Below are 27,767 nucleotides of genomic sequence, written 5' to 3'. Positions count from 1 at the left end.
TCATTCTTCAAAGTTGCGTGTTGTGTGCTTCTAGCCATCTATTCACAATACCCCACACAAAATCATATTAAAATGAGAAAATTAAGAAATAAAGTTCCCAAAATTTTCAATCATGTTATTATATTACCACGTGTTAATTTTATTTTAGGGAAAAAAATTCTGTCCAATAAAAATAAAGGCGAAATGTAAATTAGTTAATTTGCAGTTCAACTAAGGAAATGTTATATTAAGGATTAGGAAAAATGATATAGATGATACTATTAGCACAAATATTATTACTCTCTCTTCTCCTTGACCATGGGGGCTTTTGTATATAAATCGAGTGGTCTCGTGTGCCACAATTGATTTGGTTTAGGCAATGCAAATAATGCAGGTGGCGTGAAGATTAATCTCCTAATAATTAAAAGAAGGCAAAAATGATGATTTATCTGCAATGCATACAACTAAGGAAATATATAATCTAGAACAATAGACCACATAAATGAAATATAACTTACACCCTATATAGTACCATGCATAAAAAATGTCTTCAAACTTATGATATTGTCTTAATAAAGGCCAATCCCTCATCGAGATCATACACCCAAAAAACAAAAATCATTTTGTAATAATTTTTAGGGAAAATTTGATCATCTGAAAAGGGGAAGATAGATGATGTATTTGTACTAGGATCAACAGTTCTGGCCCAGTATTGCCCATCTCCTTTTCCTAGAAGTCTTTTTTTTTTGGTGAGACTTTCTTTTTTCCTAGCTATCAAGGGATTATTGCCAGGTGTTGGGTCAAGAGGTTAATCTTAGGAACTCTAGCATCCTAGCCCTAATGCCCCTTTATATTTTGATGATGATATTGCCACATCAACCATTCTTCACATTGTTCTTAGTCGTGGCAAATATTGGGAAAAAATTTTGCTGCTGCCTGAGTGACGCCTGGGTTGCCGTCAAGTAGCTGCAACCCCATGGTAGTAGCCAAGGGAATGGAATCCTATGGGCAAGTTTGAAAATATCCACTTTGGGTGAATTTCTCCACTCCTACCCTTGAGATTCCATTCCCTTGACTAGTACCAGGAGTTGTAGCTATTTGGCTGCGATCCAGGCAAGCAACCAAGTCTCGATCCAAATATTGAGGCTTACCTATAGATTTTGGGCACAATAAGAAAGCCTTTTTCTCCAAAATTGTAGATTGTATCCGGCTTCAGTTGTTTAGGTGAAAAGAATCCTTATATTCTTATGTAGTTAAAGTGATCGATCATTGTTGCTCGTTGCAAGGTCGGCCAGAGCCCCTTGGCCTCCTCAGTTAAAGCAAAGGCAAGGTAGCTATTGGCTTTGTCCATCCCCTGTGTTGGAAGCTTGTCCATCCTCTATGTTAAAAGCCTCAGTCAATGACACATACGACAAATTGGTTATATTTCATTCCTTGGTTTTGAATATTTTTTTTTCCTGACCTCATGTAACTTTTTATCTTCTAAATGAATTTTAGTTAAAAAAAAAAAAAAAAAAAACGGAGAGAGAGAGAGAGAGAGAAAGAAAGAAAGAGGCAATACTCTTGGCAGGTAATATGCTTGTTCATTTAAAATAGAAGTCCTCATTAGGAACCACTTTGTTATCCGTATAATAATAGTATGGTAATTTAGATTTGCCCTTTGGACATTTCAACGCTGCTCTGGGAAATGGTCTCTAGTGTCCCACCGTTCTAACTATTCCACATGAGAGACAGAGTCCTACACGCTTGTCTTTCATACTGGACTAGAGGAGGCTCTGTTACTTCCCAGCGTTTTCGCCTCTGCTTCCTTCGCTTCTTCTCTACAGAGAATTTGCTTCTTTGGGTATTCCTATTTTTAGGTTCGCCACTTCTCTCATATCCTAACCAGCAGAGAACGAGAGAAGGAGAAGCCGACTCCAGATAATCTTTATTGGGCACTTGGTTTTACCTTTCCGGATTCTGGACTTCAAAGAGCGATATTGCCCTTTTTATTATTTCACTGGGAGGAGCTACTGCTCTCTTTGAGGCTTTGAGCATCCATGGGTAACTGTTTGGGTTCCTCCAGAGTAGACAACGCTCATACTACTCAGAATGTTTCTGGTAGTGTTTCTTTCTTTATTATTTTTCTTCCTTCTTCATTATCCTAGCTCGTTTCTTTTGGCTTTAGTTTTATTGGTATTTTTCAATTACGGGTCCTGCTGATGTATTAGTTTATGATGTTTATTATATGATTAAAAATTGTTGAAATGAGCTTTCCTTTTAATACGGATTCTGTCAGGCTTTGGTCATTTTTGAGCTTGAATTTCGGATATAGCTTATTACCTTCTAGTGTTTAAGCTCGGTAAGGGAATTTTTTATTTTCCTGTATTGGAATTTTCTACTATTATTAGTCTTGGTTGTGATCCTGTTTGACGAAGTACTGTGAATTCTTTTGGCAGCTTTAATTGTGGGTTCTCTTTTTCACCAAAAAAAAAAAAAAAAATTGTGGGTTCTCTCCTTGTGTATAGTAATTCTTGTTGACAGACTATGGTTTTAAGTTTAGATGATCATAAATGATCATAAATGGTCTCCAGGGGCCAATTTAGAAGGTAATGCGAATTACTCATTTTATCCATCTATTATTATTATTTTTTAAATTAAGTTCTGAATTATCTCATGATGTTCTGAATTCAAGGGGCTTCATGTTTAAATCCCGGAAAGAAGTGAATCTAGAAACCATATAAAAGTGGATAGAACATTTTTTTTTTTTTTGGACACTTTCTATGAAGAATGAGGTCTGAGAATTTATATCTAACTACCATTCTTCACCATTTTTTCTTTTAAACCAATTAAATCATTCTCATATTTGACAGCCCTGGAGTCTACATGTTGTTCATGGGACTTGGAAAGTAAATGCCGGGTCTCTGGGTTTTAATGATAGGAAGTCTTTGAAGTGTCTATGTTAGAAATGAATGCTGTAATTAGAGCGTAGACTTTCTCTTTTCAGTCTCATGAAAAAATTAAATCCACGGACCATGGATGGATATGATGGGAGATTGCACAGGATCCTAATAATTGGGAAATGTTCTCCCATATTACCGAAACTGCTCTCAGACCCAGTTCAAATCCACTCTTTGACTAGTGTTCTTATACTTGGAAATCATCAGCCTCTTTTTGTTAGGTTTCAGTACTAATGTTGTTTTTCATTCTTTGACCTTCAGGCAACTCAAAGGCTACAACTAGAACTACCTTATCTTCAGCGGTTGCTAGCTCAGCAGTTTCTAGCATGACAGTCTCATCTTATGGTGAAAATATTATTGCTGAAAGTCGTCCTACTCCAAAGTCTGAAGGTGAGATATTGTCATCACCGAATTTGAAAGCATTTTCTTTTAGTGAGCTGAGAAATGCCACTAGAAACTTCCGTCCTGATAGTCTTCTTGGAGAGGGAGGATTTGGCTGTGTTTTTAAAGGATGGGTTGATGAGCAAACCCTTGCTGCCACTAAGCCTGGATCTGGAATGGTTGTTGCGGTCAAGAAACTTAAGCCAGATGGTTTCCAAGGACACAAGGAATGGGTGGTAGGTTCTGATCTTTAATTTTACTTTCTTGCTTTCGCTTTTGTTTCCTCTTCCCATTGCTGATGGGCAAATTGATTGCTTGCAGACAGAAGTGAACTATCTTGGCCGACTTCATCATCCCAATTTGGTTAAACTTTTTGGCTATTGTTTGGAGGGGGAGCATCGGCTTTTAGTTTATGAGTTCATGCTAAAAGGCAGCTTGGAGAATCATCTATTTGGACGTAAGTCAATCCATTCAGCAAATTCTTCAGTAGAAGTTAGAAGACTTACCTAGCACAGAGAGATTCCAAACCGCTGGGAAAATCCCTGCTTTAGGTTATATAATGTGGTGATACCTGGGCATCATGTAATTGTGTCCTCCATTTTGGTGCTTCAATTCCCAAAGTCCGATAGGAATTGAGAGCTCTTAGATTGCTTAATGGAAGTCTAAATCTTTGGGTTGGATTACTCATTATTGCCAAATTAAATACAAAAAAATGTCCAAATTTTCTTCTGTTTATACTCGTAATCAAAGCTGAGTTGACATGTCCTCTTCATCAACATTCAGCAATTCCCTTTATTTAAGGTTACATCTTCTGTTATCTCATAAGCACTCATATCCATCCTGGTCAACTTCTCTTATCTTGTCACAAGTGCTACTCTTAAGTTCTCTTCAATAGGTTTGTTTCTAATTATATTCTTTCTAGTCCTACCCTTTGTCCATCTCAGTGGCACTTAGTTTAAATAATTATAGACAGTTGTAGTTTCTTTATTTTTCAACTTTCAGCTCCCAATTGTTTTAGCTGTCTTATGGAGTTCACATTTTGGTTTAATGGGAAATGTCAATCATTTCATGGTTCATATTTAAAAGGTTTGGCAACAGATGTCAGAATGTTGGGTTCCAACAATGCATTAGAGGATGCTCAAAATTTTAAGTCAACTCATAAAATAGGTTTTGTGGATCAATGATCTTGAAGTTTCTCTGGTTATTAACTTCCAAATGCCTTGTTTTTCAGGAGGGCCCCAGCCGCTATCTTGGGAAATAAGGATGAAAGTCGCCATAGGTGCTGCTAGAGGTCTCACTTTCTTGCATGATGCTGAATCACAAGTTATATACAGGGACTTCAAGGCTTCTAATATTCTTCTAGATGCGGTATGCTGACTAGAAGAGGAGCATACACCTTACTGCCTTGGGTTTTACATGGAAATTATCTTCTGACATGTTCCAAATATTTTTTGCTTTTCCTTATGCAGGATTTTAATGCAACACTGTCTGACTTTGGCTTGGCCAAAGCAGGCCCTACTGGTGATAAGACTCATGTCTCCACTCAAGTCATGGGCACTCATGGCTATGCAGCACCTGAATATGTTGCCACAGGTCCATTTACTTGCACTTTTGCTTAAGAGCTGTTAAAATCAAACTTCCTTCACTTTTTGTATTCATTTATTTTGTAACTATTACCTGCTTTTCATATTTTTTTTTAACCTTAATTGTAATTGTTGTCTTTTCATAACCGAGAATGCTCTAGTGGTTCAAAAACTTAAGGTTGCTGACTAAGCTGATTCTGCATAATCTTTCTGATAAAATAATAGCCTTGTATAGCAGCATCTTTTTCTGTACAAAATAATGAGATATAATTGAATGGATGGGATTCCATAATACGGAAAGACAGGCTGTAGTTTATAATCTAAAGGAAAAGGTAATGGAAGTTATCAAGTCTTAGAATCGAGTTGGAAATGAAACTGAAATATTGAAATTTAAGAAGAAAACCGAATTGAACTATGACCTAGTGAGAAAATGTGAAAATACAAAATCTTAAAGCGAAAACAGACCAGTTTCCCTTCCTTAAGAGTAAATCTTGGAACCATTTCTTTTTCATTATATTAGTAGCTCCCAGGGTGGAGAATTTACAGAGGAGTGCTAATCTAACGTTCCTACTCTTGCAAGTGGGGAAAAATAGTAAAGGCAACCTACATGTGTTGCCAAGACACTTGAAATGAGCACAGTTGTTTGGCTTATTTTTCCCTACTGAAAAAGGGTGGAGCTAGCATTCCTCACATTTGATACAGGATGGAAGGACATGGGCAGTCCTTCCCTCATATACAGTGTACAAATGCCAGGGCTGGAGCCCAGTCCCAGTTAGGTGGAATCTCATTTATTCATGATTCCCAAGTCCTACCCATAATAATGTCTAAATTTCTGAACAGGTCGGCTCTCTGCAAAGAGTGATGTATATAGCTTTGGGGTTGTATTGTTGGAATTGTTGACTGGGCGCCGTGCTGTTGATGAAACAAAAATTGGGATAGAGCAAAACCTGGTGGGCTGGGCAAAGCCATATTTGGGTGACAAACGCAAGTTATTCCGGATTATGGACACCAAGTTGGAGGGCCAGTATCCCCAGAAAGGAGCCATCATGGCTGCCAACCTTGCCTTACAGTGCCTTAGCAGTGAAGCAAAAGTCCGGCCACGTATGGCTAAGGTTTTATCAACTCTGGAACAAATCCAAGCCCCCAAAAATGCTGCCAGATACTGCCAACCGGAACAGAAAAAGGCCTCAAATCCGGCCCACAGATCCCCACTAAGATACCATCCTTCCCCTCTCAATCTTGCACCTGGTGGTTCTTCATTGCCATCATACAGGCAGTTCCCACGAGTACGATAAGCAGAGATTTGCTGTCCAACCTGGTTTTGTATGTAAATTACTTTTTTCCACATTGTTTATTTAGTGTGTTGACAGACTGATGTTTGTTCAGTGTAACATTGCATCATACATAATGTTTCTCTTTGCTCGATCAATGTCATCATTTTTTTTTTGGATAGATTGGGTCCCAAGGAGAGGTGAACTCATGATCTCTTATTTGTGAGGTGCTGGTCATTACCAACAGAGCCACCCCCTTGGGGTTATGTGATCATTTTTATTACTTGTATTAAACAATATAAATGAGATGTTTTCTATTGTATTGTGATTATCTCACTTTCTTCATGGAAATGATTTGTTTCTCAAATATAGTTCTGTGGCTAGACCATGGTCTATTTGATGAAGAATGTAATCATTTGGATTATTCTTCTTTAATCTTAAATGTTTTGTAACATATGCAGCACATTACTTTTTAACCACATGCTAAGTGTTCCCTTGATTTATATGTGGAGAAAATGTTTTAATGAGAACCACATCATTTTTTGAAAAACTGGCAGTCTGTGTTGATCTGTACCCACTTATTATAGATCAGAATAAATGAAATACATTACAAGAACAAGAAGTTGAGCTCCAAGGAAAAGAAAGATGATAAAAAAATGAGCATCCCAATGGACGAGGTTCCTGCTACTGCAGTGTCTGGGAGGGGAAAATGTACGCAGCCTTCCCCCTGCTTCACAGGAGAGGCTATTTCCAAGTTTCGAAGCTGCAAACAAGGTGAAAAAATTTCAATCTCAAGGCAGCAAAATAAATTTCAAGTTGCAGTTCAATTTACAATATTATTGTAGTTTCAGATATGTTTCAAAATATATTAATAATATCATCACCATTGTTAAAATATTGGGGTTTTTTTTTTTTGGATGAGAAGAATATCATTTACTATTTGATCGAGAGGAATATTATGGTAGACTGAATCTTTGATAAAAAATATATGGAGTTGTAAGGTCATTTTAGGTCCTTTAATGCAAAGGGAAGAATTGGAGGCGAGGAATTTCCTGTTCTAACAATCTTTTTTTTTTTTTTTTTTGAGAAAAAAAAAAAAATTTGAAACTGTGGACTTTATTCCCCAATTTTGTAAGGACTTGTTATAATTCTGCACTAGCTTTAGAGATATGGAAACCCCTTTTCAACTCAGTGACCTTTTCATACAAGAAGCCCTAGATTTACCCGAGACTGCAGCTGCAATCTTCTCCCATCTGAGAGCATAAATAATAGCAATATCTTCACCATGGCCCCAACTAGAAAAAGACCACTAACGATTCTGCATCCACAGTTTCCTCACCTTCTGTTTCCTTACATCAATTCCAATCGTCTGAGTGACAATCATTTACAGGATCAGATTGGGACATTTATGCAACATCTTCAAACTACAGAACTTTTAGAACTTAAAAATGGTAGGGGCCGCGCGCGGATGCCTACCCCCGCTGCCACAAATTATGACGTACACTCTCCCACTTGGGGAGATGTTAGGCGGGCACCCCTCCCAAGTGCAATGGAGGTCACCAACCTAGGCAATGGGACTTCTTGATCACCCATTAACCCCGTCCAGGTTATTGTACTAACAATCATCTTAACTTAACGTAAGACTGGTGTGTCTGATAAGTTGCATCAGTCTTTCTATATGCTATTGTACTAAACTGGTAGTGTTAATTGTTGTTGAAATAGCATGATCTATGACTTCTGGTTTTGGTTATTTGGATTTGGAGCCAACTTGGCATATACAGAAATTATGTGAGATTGCTTTATTTCTCGATGAATGATGGAACTTTTCAAGGCTGAAGGGGATATATTAGAAAAACAAACATATTAGCAATTTCTCTTTATAAGCTTATGATAAAGAGAAAAGGTCACATCTGGATTCTTTGGAATCCCCTCCTTCATGTCTCCACCATTTCCTCCTCTCAAGTCATCCACTTCTCATTTTCCTCCCTTGCTGGCTCCCCCCCCCCCCTTCCTTCTTCTCTATTGTTTATTCCCTCAACCACTCATCTGAGAGGCTCTCTTTGGGCCGATATCCGTTCCTTTGCCCCTTCTATCTCCTCCTTCTCCTCATGGGGTATTGGAGGTGATTTCAGTGTTGTCCGTGCTGCCCACAAGAAGCTCGGTGGATCTCCCATTGATCCCACTTCCGTCAACTCGTTCAATGATTGCATTGATGAATTTTCCATGAATGACTTTAGATGGTCTGCCTCTCCTCTCACTTGGCAAAACCGCCGAAGTGGTGGTGACCGTGTCTCTTGTAAGCTTGATCGAGTGCTTGTTAATGAAACTTGGCTCAATCTCTTCCCCTCCTGTCATGCCTGCTTTGACCTCCCGGGTATCTCCAACCACTCTTCCATCTCCCTCTTTGTCCAGTCCTTCATCTCCTTCAGCTCCAAGCCTTTCAAATTCTTCGACATGTGGTCCCAACATCTCTTCATATGGTAGTATTGACTTATCTATGACCATGTAAGAGCTGAATATGAATCTTGAGTGCCATATATGGCAAGAAGTGATATGGCTTAAAAGGGTGGCAACCTTGTGGAATCTGTGATATATCTACATGTACTCCTGTCAGATATTAGCATGATCAATGAGACAAAGAGAATGGTCAATTTATCAATTTATTAAACTGTTTAAAGGGAAGGCATTTAGAGTATAACAGTTCTTTCCTCCAATTCTTGAATCATTCAACAAATGCATCCACAGATGATTTATTTTAGATCTAGAATGGCATTGTTGATGCAGCTATGAAACATGCATTTGTCAACATCAAAAAAGCTTGCCCAGGTTTTTGTAAACTAATGAAGATTTAGCAATGCTAATTCATGCAAAACTGGCTTCTGTTGTTTTTAAAAAGATACATGGTTGATCTCCTGTTTAGAGTAGGAGTGATTAATGAGTCCTCCACACCCCCCCCCCCCCTTCTTTTGTGTCTGTATGTGGTTCTTATCTTTGAATAAGTGATTGTGCAGCACATGTTTTCATCATTCAAACCCACATATGGTAGTCGTTTGTACTGAAAGTTGTATGCAAAGTTCTCTATGTTTGCAGATATTTAGGGTGTAAGCAAGCAAGACCTGATTGTAGCCTTGTAATGGAAAACTAATGTGCAAGTAAGCCTTGAGGAACTGTTCAATTAGTACAATCAAGCCCAATATATCCTTGAAACAAAAAATTGAGGTCATTAGATTGATGCCATCCTAATAAAAGAAGAAAAATCTGCTCCTTTTGGATTCCTAATTGTGAAAAGCCATAACAAAGTTTTGGAATGTTAAGCATAGATGAAGTACTTCTATTTGGGGAATTGTTCGATTTCTACTCTTGTATGGGAAGCTCCACCCTGCACTCTCAACATTATTTCATCCCTAAGCTTTGAGTGAAGTCACAGGAATTCTGTTTTGTTAGATTCATTTCCTGCAAAAAAGGTATTGGAACCTAGCCTTTTAAGGGTTAAGCAATAGCAGAATAAACAGAGAAATATTTTATTTTACTGGTTATAATGGACTTAGGATTGGACAGTGTTAAGTTTGTCTCAAATTCTTGACCCATTTTGAAGATTGATCCGCTCTGACATATTTTGGTCGTAACCCGAATGAAAAGTTTTTCTGAGATCTAGGATGGAAGCAAAGGGGTTGTGCGGGTAGGCCCAAGCCCCAAGCCCATCATTGATCTTGTATAGGGGTGTGGGAGCTACGGTATGGTTCGACTAGATCGACCGTGACCCGATAGGTCGACCAGTGACTTGGAGTATATAATGTACTGGTGCTTGTTGAGAAAGTCATTGTATTTTTTGGGTTTTTCGAGCTAGGATTTCAGGGCGAGTTTTCTCGTTGCTGCTTGGGTTAATCTCTCCCCTGCATAGTAAAACATCTTCTTCTTCCCTCGAGGACGTAGCACATCACCCTGGTGTATGAACCTTGTTAAATCTCTGTGTCGTGTAGATCTATTGTCTCTTTATTTTCGTATTTTCTTGGTGTTTGATCTAACAAATTGGTATCAGAGCTTTGGGTTACTTTGATCCATGGCTTCAATGAAATACAATATTGATAGGTTCGACGACAACATCAGTTTTAGTTTATGGCAAGTTCGAATGATAGTTGTTCTTAAGCAGTAGGGTTTGAAGAAAACCTTATTTAGGAAGGCGAATAAACCTGTAACTATGTTCGATGATGATTGGAACAATTTGGATGATAAAGCCCTTTTAGCTATTCAATTGTGTCTTTCGAATGATGTTCTACAGGAAGTTGTCTCAGAGAAAACGGTTGCAGAGTTATGGGCGAATTTAGAGAATCTTTACTTCACAAAATCCCTCACCAATAGGTTGAGATAAAAGCAACAACTATTTACCCTTCATATGGGTGAAGATATTTTTATTAAATCCCACATATCTGAGTTCAATTCTATTATTACTGATTTAAAAATGATAGATGTTAAAATAAATGATGAAGATTTGGCCCTATTATTGTTATATTCTCTGCCTCCATCTTATAAGCATTTTAGGGATACCATGATTTATGGTAGAGAGACAATTTCTATTGAGGATGTCAAAATGAATCTGCAAAGCTAGCAGAATATTGATGATGAGTTGACGTCTACTAATAAATTTGATGGTGTTGGTTTAGTAGCTAGAGGGAGAACAAATGAAAGGGGTTCAGATGGTGATAAAAAGAAGGCTAGATCAAAATCTAAACACAAGAATTTTACCTGTAATTACTGTAAGAAAAAGGAGCATATTAAATCTGAATGCTATAAGCTTTTAAATAAGCAGAAAGCAGGTGATAGTGCCCAAAATTAACAGAAGAGAGATGATTCTACAGAAGCTATTATTGCTGAAGATGAGAGTGAGTCTGATATGCTTTTGATGACTGATGATAGAGTCAAATCATAGGATTAATGGATTCTTGACTCTGGTTGTTCTTACTATACGTGTCCTAATTGTGAATGGTTCTTCACATACGAATCAGTTCAAGGTGAAATTGTGTTGATGAGAAATAATGCCTCTTGTAAGACTATTTGAATAGAAACGATCAATATCAAGATGTATGATGGCATCGTTAGAACCTTGTCTAATGTGAGGCATGTTCCTGATTTAAAAAAGAATCTTATCAGTTTAGGCACTCTTGATTCAAATGAGTGCAAGTATACAACTGAAGGTGGAGTCATGAAGATCACCAAGCGTGTTATCTTGTTGATGAAAGGAATCAAAGTTGGTAGTTTGTATGTGTTACAGGGTACTACAGTCACTGGGTTTGTTGCAGCACTTCATCATCTATGTCTGAATCAGATGTCACAAATTTATGGCACATGAGGTTAGGCTATATGAGTGAAAGAGGGATGGCTTTATTAAGTAAAAGGGGCTTGTTGTGTGGTCAGAGTATAAGAACAATGGAGTTCTGTGAGCATTGTGTGTTTGAGAAGCAGAAAAGAGACAGTTTTAGTACAGCTATTCACATAACCAAGGGAACTTTAGACTACATTCATTCAAACCTATGGGGGCCCTCCAGGGTTGCTTCAAAGGGGGTTGGTGCAAGGTACTTATTTACTTTCATTAATGATTTCTCTAGGAAGGTTTGGGTCTATTTCTTGAAGCACAAAAATGAAATATTTGTCACTTTCAAACATTGAAAGAATTTGCTTGAGAAGCAAACTTGGAAACAAATTAAAAGGTTGAGAACCGACAATGGCCTAGAGTTTTGTGAATGTGACTTTAATGAGTTCTGCAAAAATGAAGGTATTGCAAGACACCATACACTTATTAAAACACCCCAGCAGAATGGAGTAGCAGAGTGTATTAATAAAACCTTTTTAGAAAATGTGAGGTGTATGTTATCAAATATATGATTGGGCAAGGAGTTCTGGGCAGAAGCAATTAACACAGCAACCTTGTTGGTGAATTGATCTCCTTGCATAGCTATTGAGTGTAAGACTCCAGAAAAAATCTGGTCAGGTAAGCCTGTAGACTACTCTAATTTAAAAGTATTTGGATGTCCTGCTTATGCACATGTGAATGAAGGAAAGTTGAAACCTAAGGCCAATAAATGCATTTTTCTTGTGTATGGATCTAGAGTGAAGGGATATAGGTTGTGATGTCCTGACCCAAAGTCACCAAATTTTCTTATTAGCAGCGATGTTACTTTTGATGAATCTGCTATGTTGCATCCTAAGAAAGAAGCTCATGTTCATTATGATGAAGGTTAAGAAAAATCTAGAGAGAAGGTGGAATTTGAAATTTGTAGTTTATCTTTAAACAAAGCACAATTTACTTCCATTCAGTTGCCTACTTTCACTGAAGGAGATGATGCTCAAGAGAATTAAGAAGAAGAACAGTACATCATTGCCAAAGATAGACCAAGGAGGAATATTAGACAACCACAAGAGTATGGGCATGCTGAATTCATTGCTTATGCATTGTCTGTTGCAGATACAATTAAAAATAGTGAGTCTTCAACATATTCTGAAGCTGTTACTTCAATTGATTCTACAAAATGATTGATTGTCATTGATGAGGAGATGAAATCTCTTCATAAAAATCAGACTTGGGAGCTGATCAAGCCGAGAACATGGAAGAAAATTATTGGTTGTAAATGGGTCTTTAAGAAGAAGGAATCTGTCTCAGGTGTTGAAGATGCTAGGAACAAGGCACAATTGGTTGCAAAGGGCTACAGTCAGGTTCAAGGAATTGATTTTAATGATATTTTCTCACCTGTTGTTAAGCATAGCTTTATTCGTGTCTTACTTGCTTTAGTTGCTATGCATGATTTGGAGTTAGAGCAACTTGGTGTGAAAACAACATTCTTACATGGTGAACTAGAAGAACAGATTTATATGCATCAACCTGAAGACTTATTAAAGGTAAGGAGGACCATGTATGCTTGTTGAAGAAGTCCCTATATGGTTTGAAATAGTCTCCTAGACAGTAGTATAAAAGGTTTGATTCAGTTATGGCTAGTTTTGGATACTACACGTGTCAATATGACTATTGTGTTTATTTCAGAAAGCTCTTTGATAGGTCATTCATATATTTGTTGCTTTATGTTAATGATATGTTGATTGCAGCAAAAAACAGGAATGGGGTCAACAAGTTGAAGGAACAATTAAGTTTTGAATTTGAGATGAAAGATTTGGGGGCAGCAAGGATGATCCTTGGTATGGAGATCAAGAAGGATAGAAAAGTAGGGAAACTGTGGCTATCTCAACAAAAGTGCACTAAGAAGGTATTGAATCGTTTTGGCATGAAAGATGCCAAACTTGTAAGTACTCCTCTTGCATCTCATTTTAGACTTTCAGCTGCTTTATCACTTCAGACAGATGAAGAGGTGGAGTATATCTCACGTGTTCCATACTCTAGTGCAGTTGGCTCCATTGTGTATGCTATGGTTTGCACTCATTTTGATACACAAGCTATCAGTGTGGTGAGCAGATATTTGTCATGTCCAGGTAAAGCTCATTGGGAAGTAGTGAAGTGGATACTTAGGTACTTGAAAGGGACCTCTGGTGTTTGTTTGGAGTTTGGGAGGAATGGTGATAGTTTATGTGGTTATGTTGATTTATATTATATATGTGATCTTGACAAGAGGATGTCACTCACAGGCTATGTATTCACTCTTGGAGGAAGTACGGTTAGTTGGAAAGCTACTTTACAGGCTACAGTTGCATTATCTACTATTGAAACAGAGTATATGGTAGTGACTGAGGTAGGCTATTTGGCTTAGAGGTTTGTTGGAAGAACTCAGTATGGATCATGGGATGACTGTTGTCCATTGTGATAGCCAAAGTGCTATTCACTTAACTAAAGGTCCGATGTATCATGAGAGGACAAAACACATTGATGTTCGGTATCACTTCATAAAAGAGATAATTGCTCAAGGTAATATTCAAGCGTTGAAAATTGGCACTGAAGATAAATCTAGCTGATATGTTGACTAAGCTTTTGTATGTTGGTAAGTTCGAGCATTGCTTGAACTTACTTGGTGTTTGTTGTGTTTGAGTTCAGCCCTTTGGAGGGCTATTGGAGAAGATGAAGATTTTAGCTATTTGTTTGTTTGTTGGAGAAAAATCCAAGCCAAAGAGGATATTTGTTAAGTTCGTCTCGAATTCTTAACCCATTTTGAAGATTGACCCACTCCGACATATTTTGGTGGCGACTCAAATGGAAAGTTTTCTGAGATCTGTGATGGAAGCAGAGGGGTTGGGCAGATAGGCCCAAGCCCGGAGCCCATCATTGATTTCGTATGGGGGTGAAGGGGTGTAGCCCTAATGGTATGGTTCGACCAGATCGACTGTGACCCGATAGGTCGACCAGTGACTTGGAGTATATAATGTACTGTTGCTTGTTGAGAAAGTCATTGTATTTTGGGGGGTTTTTCAAGCTAGGGTTTCAATGCGAGTTTTCTCGCCGTTGCTTGGGTGTAATCTCTCTTCTGCATAATGAAACATCTTCTTCTTCTCCTAAGGACGTAGTACATCACCCTAGTGTGTGAAACTCGTTAAATCTCTGTGTTGTACGGATCTATTGTCTCTTTATTTTCGTATTTTATTGGTGTTTGATCTAACAGACAAAGTAGGCCAGCCATTTCTGCCTTCTGTAGATATGGATTGGTTAGGAATTGGCCATAGTCTACCATAAGATCCATAACACTAGATATTGGATACAGATCAGCTGGAATCGGAATCGGGATCGGTCTCGACCAATTTTGACCTACACCCATTGAACTAACCCACATTGATCTAATTGAGAACCTCAACTAAACCCCTCCAGTTTGAGCTGCTTCTCTCACAAGGGCAGTTTTAGATATTGTCTAATTGAAATTTTCAATCTAATTTCCTCTATTAGATAGGAATGACAAGTGAACACATATTCCCTTTTTTCTTTTCTTTTCAGGGAGAGAAAGTTCCTGATTGAATCTAGTACAAGGCCTTTTTTTTTTTTTTTATCTACTATCCTACTAAGTGCCGCTGGCCAATGATAATCCTATTGGGCATTAGAAGGGCCAATGGCTACCTACTCAGACTGAAAGGAGAGGACTTTTGCCTGTGGTGTGGTCCAACCCATGGGAATTTCATTACCTCATCTATCTTTGCTCAGTGCTCCTTGCTGCTTCGGTAGGCTTTACCCGTCCTCGACGTGGCTGTGGGCTTCTATAAAATAATGAGAAGCTCTCAATATAAGAAAATGCAAACCACATAGAGCCCACTTGAATTTGTTATCTGTCGCAACTAGCCAACCGTTGGGGATATATAGCCTGGCCCCCTCTCAAGAAACGGGAGTGGGGTACAACCAAGTACTTGCTGCTGATGGGTCCCACAAGCACCCAACCCAACCCAACCCACCACATCCAGATCTTGTCCAATCCCCTAGCCCACATGGATAACTGGGGACCTACACACAGCCGAAGGCCCTCCCAACCATCCAATGTAGATTTAGATCATCTCCAGTTGTTGGGCATCAGCATCTGACAGTTGGGAGGACCTAGGCACACAACCCAATACATGGACATGCACCCCTAAGTCTTTCCAACCATTGGATACATGTTGGGCATCCTAGTAGCTGGAAAGATCTAAATCCATCAAAAGCTTGCTAGAGAGGCTGGAGAAGATCTGGACACAAGCACACCCCTTCTTCTTAAGTTAAACCAATCTCTTTTTCGCCAGTACTGATGTAGTGCACACATAGATAAGAAAAGCAAAATCCCAATGGGGAAGGGGTTGAAGGAGGCCGGTGCCTCCTTTTCCAGCCTGTACCCAAGAGAGGGTTGAAGGACTGAAAATTTTGCAGTTAAAAGGGTTCTCTTTTGCTTTGGCTCCTCTAGGGTGCTTTGTCCTGTCATAACAATGCTTGTGAAATTCCTTTATTGGCATTATAAGTAAAGGATGTCAAAAAGACCATTGTTCACAAGCTCCCTTGCTAAAGAAAAATAATGAACAAAGAGACAAGTAGAGGCTAGCAAAACGTGAAAGTAGTAAGGGATTTTACCCTAAAAAAAAAAAAAAAAAAAATTAGTCTGTGAGACATATCAAAAAGATCTCTCTCTCTCTCTCTCACACACACACACACACACACACGCACATAGAGCTTCCAAGGATTCCTTTGTCTCATACAGTGGAACTTGACTCACATTAATCAAAACAATCCACAATGACAGACTTAGTGAGATTTTATAATAGTTATCTAAATCCTTATATGTTGTCTTAATCCTTATGTGGTCCAATTTGTCACGCAAGATAGGATTTCTAATTTTAAGTCAATTTAGTCCTTGACGTCTTGTGATACCTTGTACCTTCTCTAAGTCTAGGGTAAGTGTTTTTTATTGGATGAGTGTTGTTCTTATACATACGTGAGGACTAAAAAGAACGCACGAGAAAGCATCTAGAGGGGTAATTTTTCATTTAAAGAGGGGGTGGTCATTTTGCTCCCTATGTGTCTTGGTACAAAGGCCACACTCCCCCCCCCACAAAAAACGGTTTCCCCTAAATAATAGGCAAGTGTTTTCTGTCCGCAAGAGGGACTTGTAGGGATGCGCAATCCCAGGCAGGCGCACGATGGTCATTGTATGCCCCTGTGTCTATGGCACAGAGGCTTCTCATGGACAAAACTCTATCCCATTTATTACAGGAAGTTGTTCTTGATCCATAAGCGCGGCTTACACCAAGGCTCCTTGTGTCTCTCCTCTCCCTCAATCAAAGGGTCGATATGTTTTTTCGTGTGAAGATCCTCTGCAGTGAGTGTGGTAGTGTGGTGAGCATCGGATGACCAAGAGGGCCTTGGGGCGTGTCCGAATGGTCTCAGCCATCCGATGACTCACTGCACCGTCGTAGTCACTGCAGAGAATAATCGCTCTGTTTTTTCTCAGGGGAGGAAAGAGATAGAGACAGATTAATGAGAGCACAAACAGTTGTTTTTTCCATATATTATATTACTATTACGAATATTAAAGAAATTGTCTTCCTACGTTCTATTATTAGATATATTAAGCAAAACCACATACTGGGATTTTTTTTGGGTGTACTGTACTAGGCAGCTGACTAGGGGTCAATCCACATGGTCATCAAACTTGGATCAAATTAATTTTAGAAGTATGATTCCACATTAGCTATGAGGACTTGTGTCTATTTGGTTTCTCCCATTCAATAGCCACAATGCACAAGGTGTGCTGTGCTCACACTGCCTTGTTTCAGTCTATGGATTAGAGAGAGTCACTGATATCGACTGTGAGATAAATACTAATAAAAAAATGCTTCCATGAACCTGAAGCTTCCAAAAGTATCTATATGAACACAAAACACAAAATTTTTAAAAAATAAACAAATTTCATTGAAATGAAATAACTACCACCAATGGCTTTACATATCCTCTTATTAGCTACCCTCTCATACACACACAAAAGGGTTCCACATTGTTTCTCAGAAGTACTATCTTATTCATCATCTATTATATATCCTATTTTGTTGAGAACTTGAAAATCATGAAATGCTTGTATGACTTCCCAGGATACACAATCTGTGAAGGGAAATTGGGGTGATTCACAGAATCAGGAAACCCTTGAGTCTCCAAACACATTGCTGCATACTGGTTATACACTGCTCCATCTTTCCCTTTCACATTCTTGACCATATTTGAAGTGTAAAACTGCAGCCCAGGCTGATTAGTCCACAGCTCCATAACTCTTCCTGATTTGCTATCATGAACAATGGCAGCCTTCTTCAGAGACCCTGCAGTCTCCTTCCCATCTAGTGCATAATTGATATCATATCCTCCACCAGTGAGCTTATGGATCTTGCTTCCAATAACAGTGGGTTCAGTTAAATCATATGGTGTCCCCTTCACCGCCTCAATCTTGCCGGTTGGGATGAGTTCCTTGTCAACGGGAGTAATGTGGGAACCAAAGATCTGTATTGTGTTGGATAAGATATCACCACTGTTATGCCCACCAAGATTCCAGTAGGCGTGCTGAGCCAAATTGATAGGGGTGGCCTTATCAACAGCTTTGGCTTTCATGATCACATTTAACTTGCTTCCCCCAAGGATCATATATGTTACCCTCACCTTCACATCACCAGGAAAACCTGCAATACATTATAGAACAGTAATGGGCAATAATTAATTAACGAGTTCCAATCAAACAAGGATTAAACGGAAAAAAAAGACTAACCTTGTTCACCATCATGACTGTGATAGCTGAATGTGATGTAAGGGGCTTGACCATCTGGTACATGCTTGCTTACCTTCCAAATAACATCACTAAATCCTCTGACACCACCTTAAACACATAATAGTCCATCAAACCAATCAGTAAACTTGAAACAATTTGAAACACAAAGAAAAGAAGAAATGATTACCATGAAGAGTGTTTTTCCCTTCATTTGCAGATAGTTTATAGGTTTTTCCATCAATGGTAAATTTGGCCCCTCCAATCCTATTAGCAACCCTTCCTACTGTGGCACCAAAGTATGTTGTATCATTCTGCAGAGGAGATTCAATCCAAGATACTTAGTTTCGATCAGAACATTTATGTTGGAAACAATAAGGAAAGCCATGAGAAGATAGAACCCAAAATCCTAAACACATCGACTGAATCTCAGGAATCCTGTTACAACCCCCAAAATTTCTTAACTAAAAATGCCTAAGCTCTGAAGAATATATCTTCCCCTGCATCTCCCTGTTTTAATTTCTATCTTCCTTTTTTTGGCAGGATAACAAAATAAAAACTGAAAAGTACTTATTACCAAAATTCTGATTGAGGTTAGTAATCAAAACCCATCATCAGAAATCAATCAAACATCAATGCAAAAAATGCCCAGATGAGAGAGAGAGAGAGAGAGAGAGAGAGAGAGAGAGAGAGAGAGAGAGAGAGAGAGAGAGAGCAAAATCATAAGATCATCTCACCTTGTATGTTGAGATCTTATCATAACCAAGAACAATATCATCTAACTTCCCTGAATGAGGGGGGAAAAAAAAGAGGAAATCAGAAAAATATGAACAAAAATCACAAAAAAGAAGTAAAGAGAGGAAGAAAAAGGAAAGAAGCAATACCATGTTTATCAGGTAAAATGACAGACACAATGGAGGCACCCCAGTTAGTGAACTTGATGGAGAAATCGCCCTTCTTAATCTCATAAAACCCAACACTCTCTTTCTTTTTTGAATGTTCAGAATGATCTGAAGCCACATCCTTATGGGAAGCTGCGGATAATATAATCGATAAGAAGGCAACACAAACAAAACAGAGAATCACAGAAATCCTAGCCATTTTTGGGATCTATTGGAAGAAAAAAAGTGGAGAGAAGTGAAGAAAAGGACCCGAGAGGTTACAATGGGGCTCTCAGTGGCTTGCAAACGATATATATACATATATACGCACCCACCAATAGATAATTATTACAGCTTAAGATTAGACAGAGAGAGGTGTCTTTATGAACATCCATTAAGTCATAACTGGATATATGGATATCAATTTATGGATAATGCTGAAGATGCTGCGCCGGGTCTCTCCTTCTCTCTTTCCCTTCTCTATTTTTACCTTCCATCTATTTTTAGGATTTTGGGGTTTTGACTTAGTACCATATAGAAGTCTATCTTTACATCTTAAGAAAATTCTTGTTATAATAAAGTTTTCTACTTAAAAAGGAAAAAGAAAAAAAATTATATATACATAGACACGTTATCTCTTTATGTTAGTATCATACACGTCTATGGGGAAGGATCGGCTCACCGCACAATAGTAGTGACAGCTTAGATCTAAGGACTTTGCGTGTTCCAACACATAACCCAATACTTAGGGCATGCATCTCGAGGCACTCCAAGCTGTTACATCTCAGCTGCCGCCTCTATTACATAGTAGATAAGGTCTATCCGAGGGGGAGAGATGAGTTTCACAGGATGTTGATTTATATATAAAGAGTCATGTGCTGACCTTTTTCCTTTTAGTATTATTGAGGGTTGATGTATTGTATTATGTGGTTTGTATTGTGAGTTGTCTTTCAAGAACTCTTGAAAGATTGTAGAGCTTGAGGCCTAGAGGAGTCGACCCACCTGTTACATATCTACATTCCTTGGGCAAAATTGAGCTGAGGGGTCCATCCAAGGATTCAGGGCTAGCAGCTCAAAAAAAATTTTTAAGATTTATATAAGGGTAATATCAAAAATTGAATCTCTTTATTTTCTTTTTAAATTATTAACAATATGAGTTACTGGGTTATGAAGAATATTTTTTTAAATATAGTGAGCATGAGGAAGAGAACTTGAAACCCTTTTTCTCTATTATTAATGAAAACTGTTATTACCTCACAATGGATGTCAACATCAAATCACATATATCCTTATCTTAGTTCAGAGACTCCGATGGTGAAAGTAGGTGCACGTGTTTGAATTTTCTGAGTGAATGGTCGAGGTCAGCTCCAGTTGGCAAGAGAAAAAGAGAACCACACCCTTGGATTTTGTTGAATAGCCCTAACTAGTGCGTCTCCCATTTTTTCAAAAAAGGGCTAAGTTTGGCTGCAAAAAAAAACAAAAGAAACTTGTGTATGTCATCAACTATTGTTATAATAGTAATATTATTATTATTTCAAATTCTAATTAGTTTAGCTAATCTATCGGCTACTAAAATCATTCTTATCTTTTCCAACAAATGATATATATTTAAAGGATTTAATAAGCTAAAAAATATCATACAGGAGAGTGAAGATATTTCAAGATCTTTTTTTTATACAATCGGTATCCAAGTCTTTGGTTTGACTAGTCCTGTGGGCCTATATTGATCCCACGACCGCATGGACTAGCAGTGAAGAGCATTAAATACCCCATGTGAGTGGCCCAATCTCAAGGCTATTGCTAATATCCATTATCTTTGAACAATTGAATCATATCCCGACAACTAGACCAAACATATAATTCTTGTCATACTTAATCTTTAACACGCCGTAGTCCTTCATAGTGACTCTTGGCTTTCGATTCTTGTGTGCATCTGATACTATCATGATTCAAAAAGCTACAACAAAACAAGATTTATGAAACAATAACAGGGTTTTCCTTGGTTTGAAGCCCTTGATATTCAATTAAAGTCATACCAGCCAAATCCAAAGGAGGATAGAAAATTTGATGATTAGAAATAAAAATAGAATCATAAAATCAATGAGAAATCACACACACTAAGGAATACATATTAGGTTTAGAGCTAAAAAAACACAATTCTATTTCATTGCAACCACACAAAATAAGAAAATGATCATCACCGATAAAAACACCCTGCAATCAATCATCTTTAAATAAAGATGAACTAACAATCAATGAATTTAACAAACATAGGATGCATGGACAGACCCTAGAGGATGCTCAATCTGTAATCCTAATGGTATCGCAACATAGAAATGCTTAGTAACATCACAGGAACCAAAAATATGTCAATTTTTTTCATTTCTTTCTTGCTCAACACATAAAGGTGATTAACTTGCAAATCTCAAGGGAGTTTTGTCTTGGTAGGAATTCCTCCAATGAGTAACTCTACAAAAATAGAAGAAATTTAGGATGAATCTTTAGAAATCACAAAGACCTCCAAACACACAAGAAATCAAAGTTTCTTAGATGGAAGACCAATGATGTTATAAACAACTTTGTGCTAACTTGAGTAAAAAATTTCCCATTTTTTTGTGAAGGGAAAATCAAAAAATTTAAAAATTTTAAAAACTTGATTGCAAGCTTAAAGACATTCTCAAAATTGCACTAGAAACATGAGAAGAAAAATAAGCATTAACTAAGGGCACAATCTAAGTATTATTAATAATGAGATCACTTTCAAAAGTGGGGATCCTACCAATATAATTTGGAATTTTTTTTTTCCAAAAATGCAATCCATGGATTGTCAACACATCATCCAACGAAAATAAGGTAACATTATAGTAATGTTATTCCATACTAGGGAGCCACGCTTGGCACTAATAGAAGCTTGAGGAAAATATTTGGATTTCAAAACAATAGCCCACAAGCTTCTTCATCAGTTAAAAGTCTCCTAGCTTACATAAAATTTAAAGAACTAAATTTTTGTCTTCATTATTGAACATAATTGTATAAACTAGTTAAATTTCTTATTATATTTAGTAATGACTATATTCAGATACAATTTTATTTTACATTACCTACCCAAGTGATTGATTTAATTTCAGTAAAATGAAATGAAATTTAACAACTAAATATAGATTGATTTGGAGTGAGTGATATAACCATCTAGGGTAATGGTTACAATTATTTCTTTTCTAAGTTGGAAAATGGTGTAACCGTAACCTTGGAAGGTTACACCAAAGCCCGTAACTATGGCCACGATGCACCCCTTCACACATGTTAGGAAAGGGTAGAATAATAATTATATTATCATTTGAATTTATTCAATGTGAAGTTTACATAGCCATGGAATATGGGTATAATACTAAAATGTTGTATAACTGGTTATTCTCTCTCTCTCTCTCTCTCTCTCTCTCTCTCTCTCTCATCTGGCATTGGGGCCCATCAAATGTGTTGCAAGATTCTCAGAGGTTATATTATATGATGATGAGTTACCACTCGTGAATTTGGAAAAAGTTGTTCCTTTCAAGAGAAAGAGGGCATCTAACTATGAAAATAAAAAGTTGCCGCTTCTTTCAAATGAAAACGGACTCTCAACTGTGGAAACAAAGAGCTGTCATTTTAGGAAGAGGACTTCAAAAGATGAAGAGTCATCACCTTAATTAGGATCTAGAACCCACAAATAAATTTTGAATCCAAAATAATCCCGTTCCTTTTGAAAGAAAATGGGCTTCTAAATAACTAATATATAGTGGCCATCTAGATTAAAACTTAGGGCCACATATAAAATTGGATTTCAAATGATTCCTTCCAGGATAAATTGGTCTACCCATGAAATCAAGGTCCCGTCAAGTTATAGTCCAAGGAATATGTTAGGCACTCTAATCTGCTTGGTAAAAATTCGATGTTCCATTTATTTGATATTCATTAAATAATAAATTTTTACCAAAAGGTGTGGAAGAAAAACATACATAAATCACCGGAGTCCAAAGATGATGAGTCAACTCAAATGATTTGTAATACCTAGCGAGTCAACGACAACATTGTGTTTCTGTTTCAATGGTCTGCAATCGTTCCCTCTGGTTAAGAAAAGAGGCATGAAAGAAGCAACTGCAGAGAGAGGAGCATTAGAGGAGATCAAAGAACTTGATCAATGGGATCGAAACAATGAAGCTCCTTAGGCTTCAATTAGAGATGGAACCTAGGATAGAAAAAAGACACCAAACGATTGGATCTCTTATAATTATAAGGGTCCAATTTCTCTTTTCCTATCTCTTGCCACCCATGTGTGATTTCATCATCATATCAATATTTTTCAGAAATTATCTTATTTATTCTTAACATTAGGGGTGTCAAAACCTAGCCCAAACTGAATCAAACCAATTCAATATGGATTGGTTTTGGACTGAGGTATGTTGGGACTGACTAAAAATCGGTCCAAACCGAACCGATTAATAACCAGACCGAATGAAACCGATAAAAAAATAAATGATTATGAGATTATAAACCGGTGAATTAACTATCCATTTTATACAATATTAGTGAGAATATTTTTTATTGTAAGGAGAATTGTTACAAATCATTGAAAATATTAGGTTATGAATAGAGAAATTGATTTGTAAATTGTAATAATGCTTCCATTGATTTCCTTATTCGCTATACAAAACTAATTGGATAGTTAAATGAATGATTGGATGATAAGGCTCATTTTGTGATTTCAATATTAATTATCTTCTTAGTAATTTGTTATCCATTGGTTTTAATATTAGTTATCTTTTCCTTACAATGATAAATCATGATTTAATCATAAACTTAAAGTGTTTTTTTTTCGTTAAATCTTGTCATTATAAATTATGAATGTAAGATTTCATTATGGTTCAAGCTCAATAGTAAACCAATATAAACCGGTATAGTTCCTTAATGTATTGGTTTTGGTCTCCCTCATTCCTAGACCGAAATCGATTCAACCAAACCAAAGCCGAACCGAACCAACTGATTGACAAACCTACCGAACATGGGAAAAAGGTGAATCGAACCAAACTCTTACATGAAGAGAAAAGCTGTTTCAGTAACCTGAGAGCTCTGTTCTTGTTGCAGACGCTCAGGAATGAGTTAAGCTCTGAGAGCTCAGATTGTGTCAAGAACGAATACAACTCCCATTCTGACTTTGTCGAGAACGAATAGGGAATATTTTACGGACAAATCCTGGGAGAAAGTTTTAGTTTTACAAATTTTATCGGCTAGTGTCTTTATTAAGAGACCAACTCTTCCACCCTAATAGCAATGTACCCATGACTCCATGTATAAAGACTTTTCTTTTGATGAAAAAACTAATCCATTAAAGAGAACTACAAAACTACAAGAGAGCTCAATAACCAAGAGTGAAACAAGTTTAGGGAGCAATTCAGTGCACAAGGCTCCCGCTACTGCAAGGTCTGAGAGAAGCAAATGTACGAAGACTAGATGAGCTGAGAGGGAAACATCTCTATGAAACCCAAACAAAATCCACGAAAATACGGATTTAAGTCCCAACTGTTAGATCAAGATTCCAATATCCCTATCAATAGAAGTCTGTTTTCAGGTTGACAAACAGCACTGATCACTCCTTCAGCTGCATAGAAACTTGAGATTCAGGTTCAGCAGATTACAACCAGTTCTGCAACTAAATACACTCTCCACGTGACGGTGAGACCCTACAAAATTACAGAAAACTTTCCATTACCATATATCCACTCTGCTATTAAATACTAATCAATGCATCAAACTAAAACTAGAGAAGAGGAGATACAGATAGCAAGTGAAAAGTGTACCAAAGCAAGTGGATTTAGAAATCATCATTGATGCATTGATCCACCTTGGCTGTGTCCTTTGTCCCTTAAAAAAAAAGTAAGGATGCTGTCCACATCTAACTTGATGAACTGATGAACCAAAGAGACCTTATAAATGACAACATGCATGGTGTTTATTCCACTCAGAATGTCTGAAAACATCTTGATTCAACCAGTGCTAGATTTTTGAGAGGTCATTCTTAATTCTGGGAAAAAAAATTAGCTATCATCTCTAGATCGTCAATGTGCAAATCCAAAGCCTTAGGAGGCCTAGGTATGTATAGTCTTACTCATAACAAAGCTCTACTCTTAAGTGGAGATTGATTACTAAACCCGACCATCTCTGGTCACAAATCTTAAAGGAAAAGTTTTTCAATAATGTCAACCTACTCAACAAAGGACAGCCTAAGGAGTATTTTCCTTGAGCTATTAAAGATGGTTTGTTGGAGAATTGCACGAGGCCATAATATCAACATTTGGAATGACCCATGAATTCCAAAATTCAAGGTTTCTGTATTTCCCATTCAGCTCATATCCACCCTTAGTCAAAGATCTCATACATAATAGGGAATGTAACCAGAATGTAATCTGCAACATTGTGGCTATTCCCATGACAAGGACCTCACAGTACAAAAAAAGTGGTCAATGGCGGCACTTGAGTGAAGGCCTTTGGCGGCGTTTCCTGCAAATGCCGTTAAATATAAACATTCAACGGCGTTTTCCAGCAAAAGCCGTCTTTTATAACACAATAGGTGGCATTTTGTATAAACTGCCGCTGTAAATTATATACGGTGGCATTTATTCCAAAATGCCGCCGTCTATATGAGCATTTGGAGGCATTTATTGGAAAATGCTGCAGTATATAATCCTATTGGGGGCGTTTATTTCATAACGCCGTCGTATATAATACTATTTGAGGCGTTTAGTAATAAATGCCACCGTATATGAGTATTTGGAGGCATTTATTGGAAAATGCTACAGTATATAATCCTATTGGCGGCGTTTATTTCATAACGCCGTCGTATTTAATACTCTTTGAGTAATAAATGCCGCAGTATATATGAGTTTTTTGAGGCATTTATTGGAAAATGCTACAGTATATATTACTATTCGCGGCATTATGAAATAATGCCATAGTATATAAGAATATTTGAGGCGTTTAGTAATAAATGCTGCCGTATATATGAGTATTTGGAGGCATTTATTGGAAAATGCTGTAGTATATAACCCTATTGGCGGCATTTATTTCATAACGCCGTCGTATATAAGACTATTTGAGGCATTTACTAATAAATTCTGCCGTATATATGAGTATTTGGAGGCATTTATTGAAAAATGCTGCAGTATATAATCCTATTGGTGGTGTTTATTTCATAATGCCGTCGTATATAAGACTATTTGAGGCGTCTAGTAATAAATGTCGCCGTATATATGAGTATTTGGAGGCATTTATTGAAAAATGCTGCAGTATATAATCTTATTGGTGGTGTTTATTTCATAATGCCGTCGTATATAAGACTATTTGAGGCGTCTAGTAATAAATGTCGCCGTATATATGAGTATTTGGAGGCATTTATTGAAAAATGCTGCAGTATATAATCCTATTGGTGGCGTTTATTTCATACCGCCGTCGTATATAATGCCGCCGTATATATGAGTTTTTGGAGGCATTTATTGGAAAATGATGCAGTATATAATCCTATTCGCGGCATTATGAAATAACGCCATGGTATATAAGAATATTTGAGGCGTTTAGTAATAAATGCCGCCGTATATATGAGTATTTGGAGTCATTTATCGGAAAATGCTGTAGTATATAATCCTATTGGCGGCGTTTATTTCATAACGCCGTGGTATATAAGACTGTTTAAGGTAGTTCATAATCCTATTCGCGGCATTTATTACCAAACGCCGAAATTTGAGGCGTTTAGTAACAAATGCCGCCTTAGATATAAGTATTTACTGTACACATAATAACATTAAGGGCATTTCCTACAAAATGCCACAATTTATATTAAAAAAAAAAACTTAAGCTTTTCTTGATAAAATGCCCCTATAAATTATAATACAATGAGAAAGGTGAAATCATATTTGTGGCGTTTACCATTACATGTAGTAATAGAATATATAATGTAGTGTTTATGTGTTAACATCACTAAATATCTGTCTTTTTCCACGCAAAAATCGAGCCCTATTCCCTTCCCACTCCTTCATTCTTATAACCTCTGCACGTTCTTATATCCCCTCTATCAAATCTTTCTCACCACTCCTTGCCCGTTCTTTCGTTCTCTCTCTCTCTCTCTCTCTCTCTATACACTAGTGGACCAAAATGCCCTTATTAAGTTATCATAGAGAAATCATGTCATGGAACAAACATATATTAATTTTGTTGTTTTTCCAATAAAGAAGCGAAAGGTATTATTGGTATTCCCTAATTAAATTTGTGAGGATATCAGAAACTGACATATGCCCTTAAACCCTCGCTTCTCTCGCTTGTTGCCTAGCCCCATACCATGTATTGTCCTCAATTTCAACCATAATCTACAAGAGACCAACATACTTAAATCGACTTCCTTGGTTCTTTCTCTCTCTCTCTCTCTCTCTCACACACACACACACACACACCTCGTTCACACAGAACCTGACCGGTGACCGGGTTAACTCCGGTTAACCCAAACCTGCTAGGATCATCTGAT

At 37.4% G+C, this 27,767-nt stretch overlaps 2 protein-coding genes and 1 non-coding gene across 3 annotated transcripts; 1 reads left to right on the top strand and 2 right to left on the bottom strand.

The window, feature by feature from the left end:
• Positions 1 to 1,656: 1,656 nt before the first annotated feature.
• LOC122090109 (probable serine/threonine-protein kinase PBL3) lies at positions 1,657 to 6,484 on the top strand. The gene is made up of 6 exons (XM_042659952.1): positions 1,657 to 2,079; positions 3,180 to 3,535; positions 3,621 to 3,756; positions 4,531 to 4,667; positions 4,769 to 4,892; positions 5,723 to 6,484. Exons 1-6 carry the CDS (start codon positions 2,019 to 2,021, stop codon positions 6,175 to 6,177), a joined length of 1,269 nt encoding a protein of 422 aa, XP_042515886.1. The 5' UTR covers positions 1,657 to 2,018; the 3' UTR covers positions 6,178 to 6,484.
• A 1,121-nt stretch (positions 6,485 to 7,605) lies between these two features.
• On the bottom strand, positions 7,606 to 7,767 carry LOC122090203. The gene has a single exon (XR_006143445.1). It is a non-coding gene; the product is annotated as a U1 spliceosomal RNA (small nuclear RNA).
• Positions 7,768 to 17,479: 9,712 nt separating this feature from the next.
• Positions 17,480 to 19,567, bottom strand: LOC122088463 (galactose mutarotase-like). The gene is made up of 5 exons (XM_042657741.1): positions 19,223 to 19,567; positions 19,076 to 19,125; positions 18,529 to 18,652; positions 18,342 to 18,449; positions 17,480 to 18,255 (listed from the first exon to the last, which is right to left on the bottom strand). The coding sequence occupies exons 1-5, from the start codon at positions 19,437 to 19,439 to the stop codon at positions 17,630 to 17,632; spliced, it is 1,125 nt and encodes a 374-aa protein (XP_042513675.1). The 5' UTR covers positions 19,440 to 19,567; the 3' UTR covers positions 17,480 to 17,629.
• Between the last annotated feature and the right edge of the window lie 8,200 nt (positions 19,568 to 27,767).

This window comes from Macadamia integrifolia, chromosome 9 (assembly GCF_013358625.1).
Source record: "Macadamia integrifolia cultivar HAES 741 chromosome 9, SCU_Mint_v3, whole genome shotgun sequence".
In the NCBI taxonomy this organism is placed as follows: domain Eukaryota; kingdom Viridiplantae; phylum Streptophyta; class Magnoliopsida; order Proteales; family Proteaceae; genus Macadamia; species Macadamia integrifolia.
This window is presented reverse-complemented; position numbering and strand designations above follow the sequence as displayed.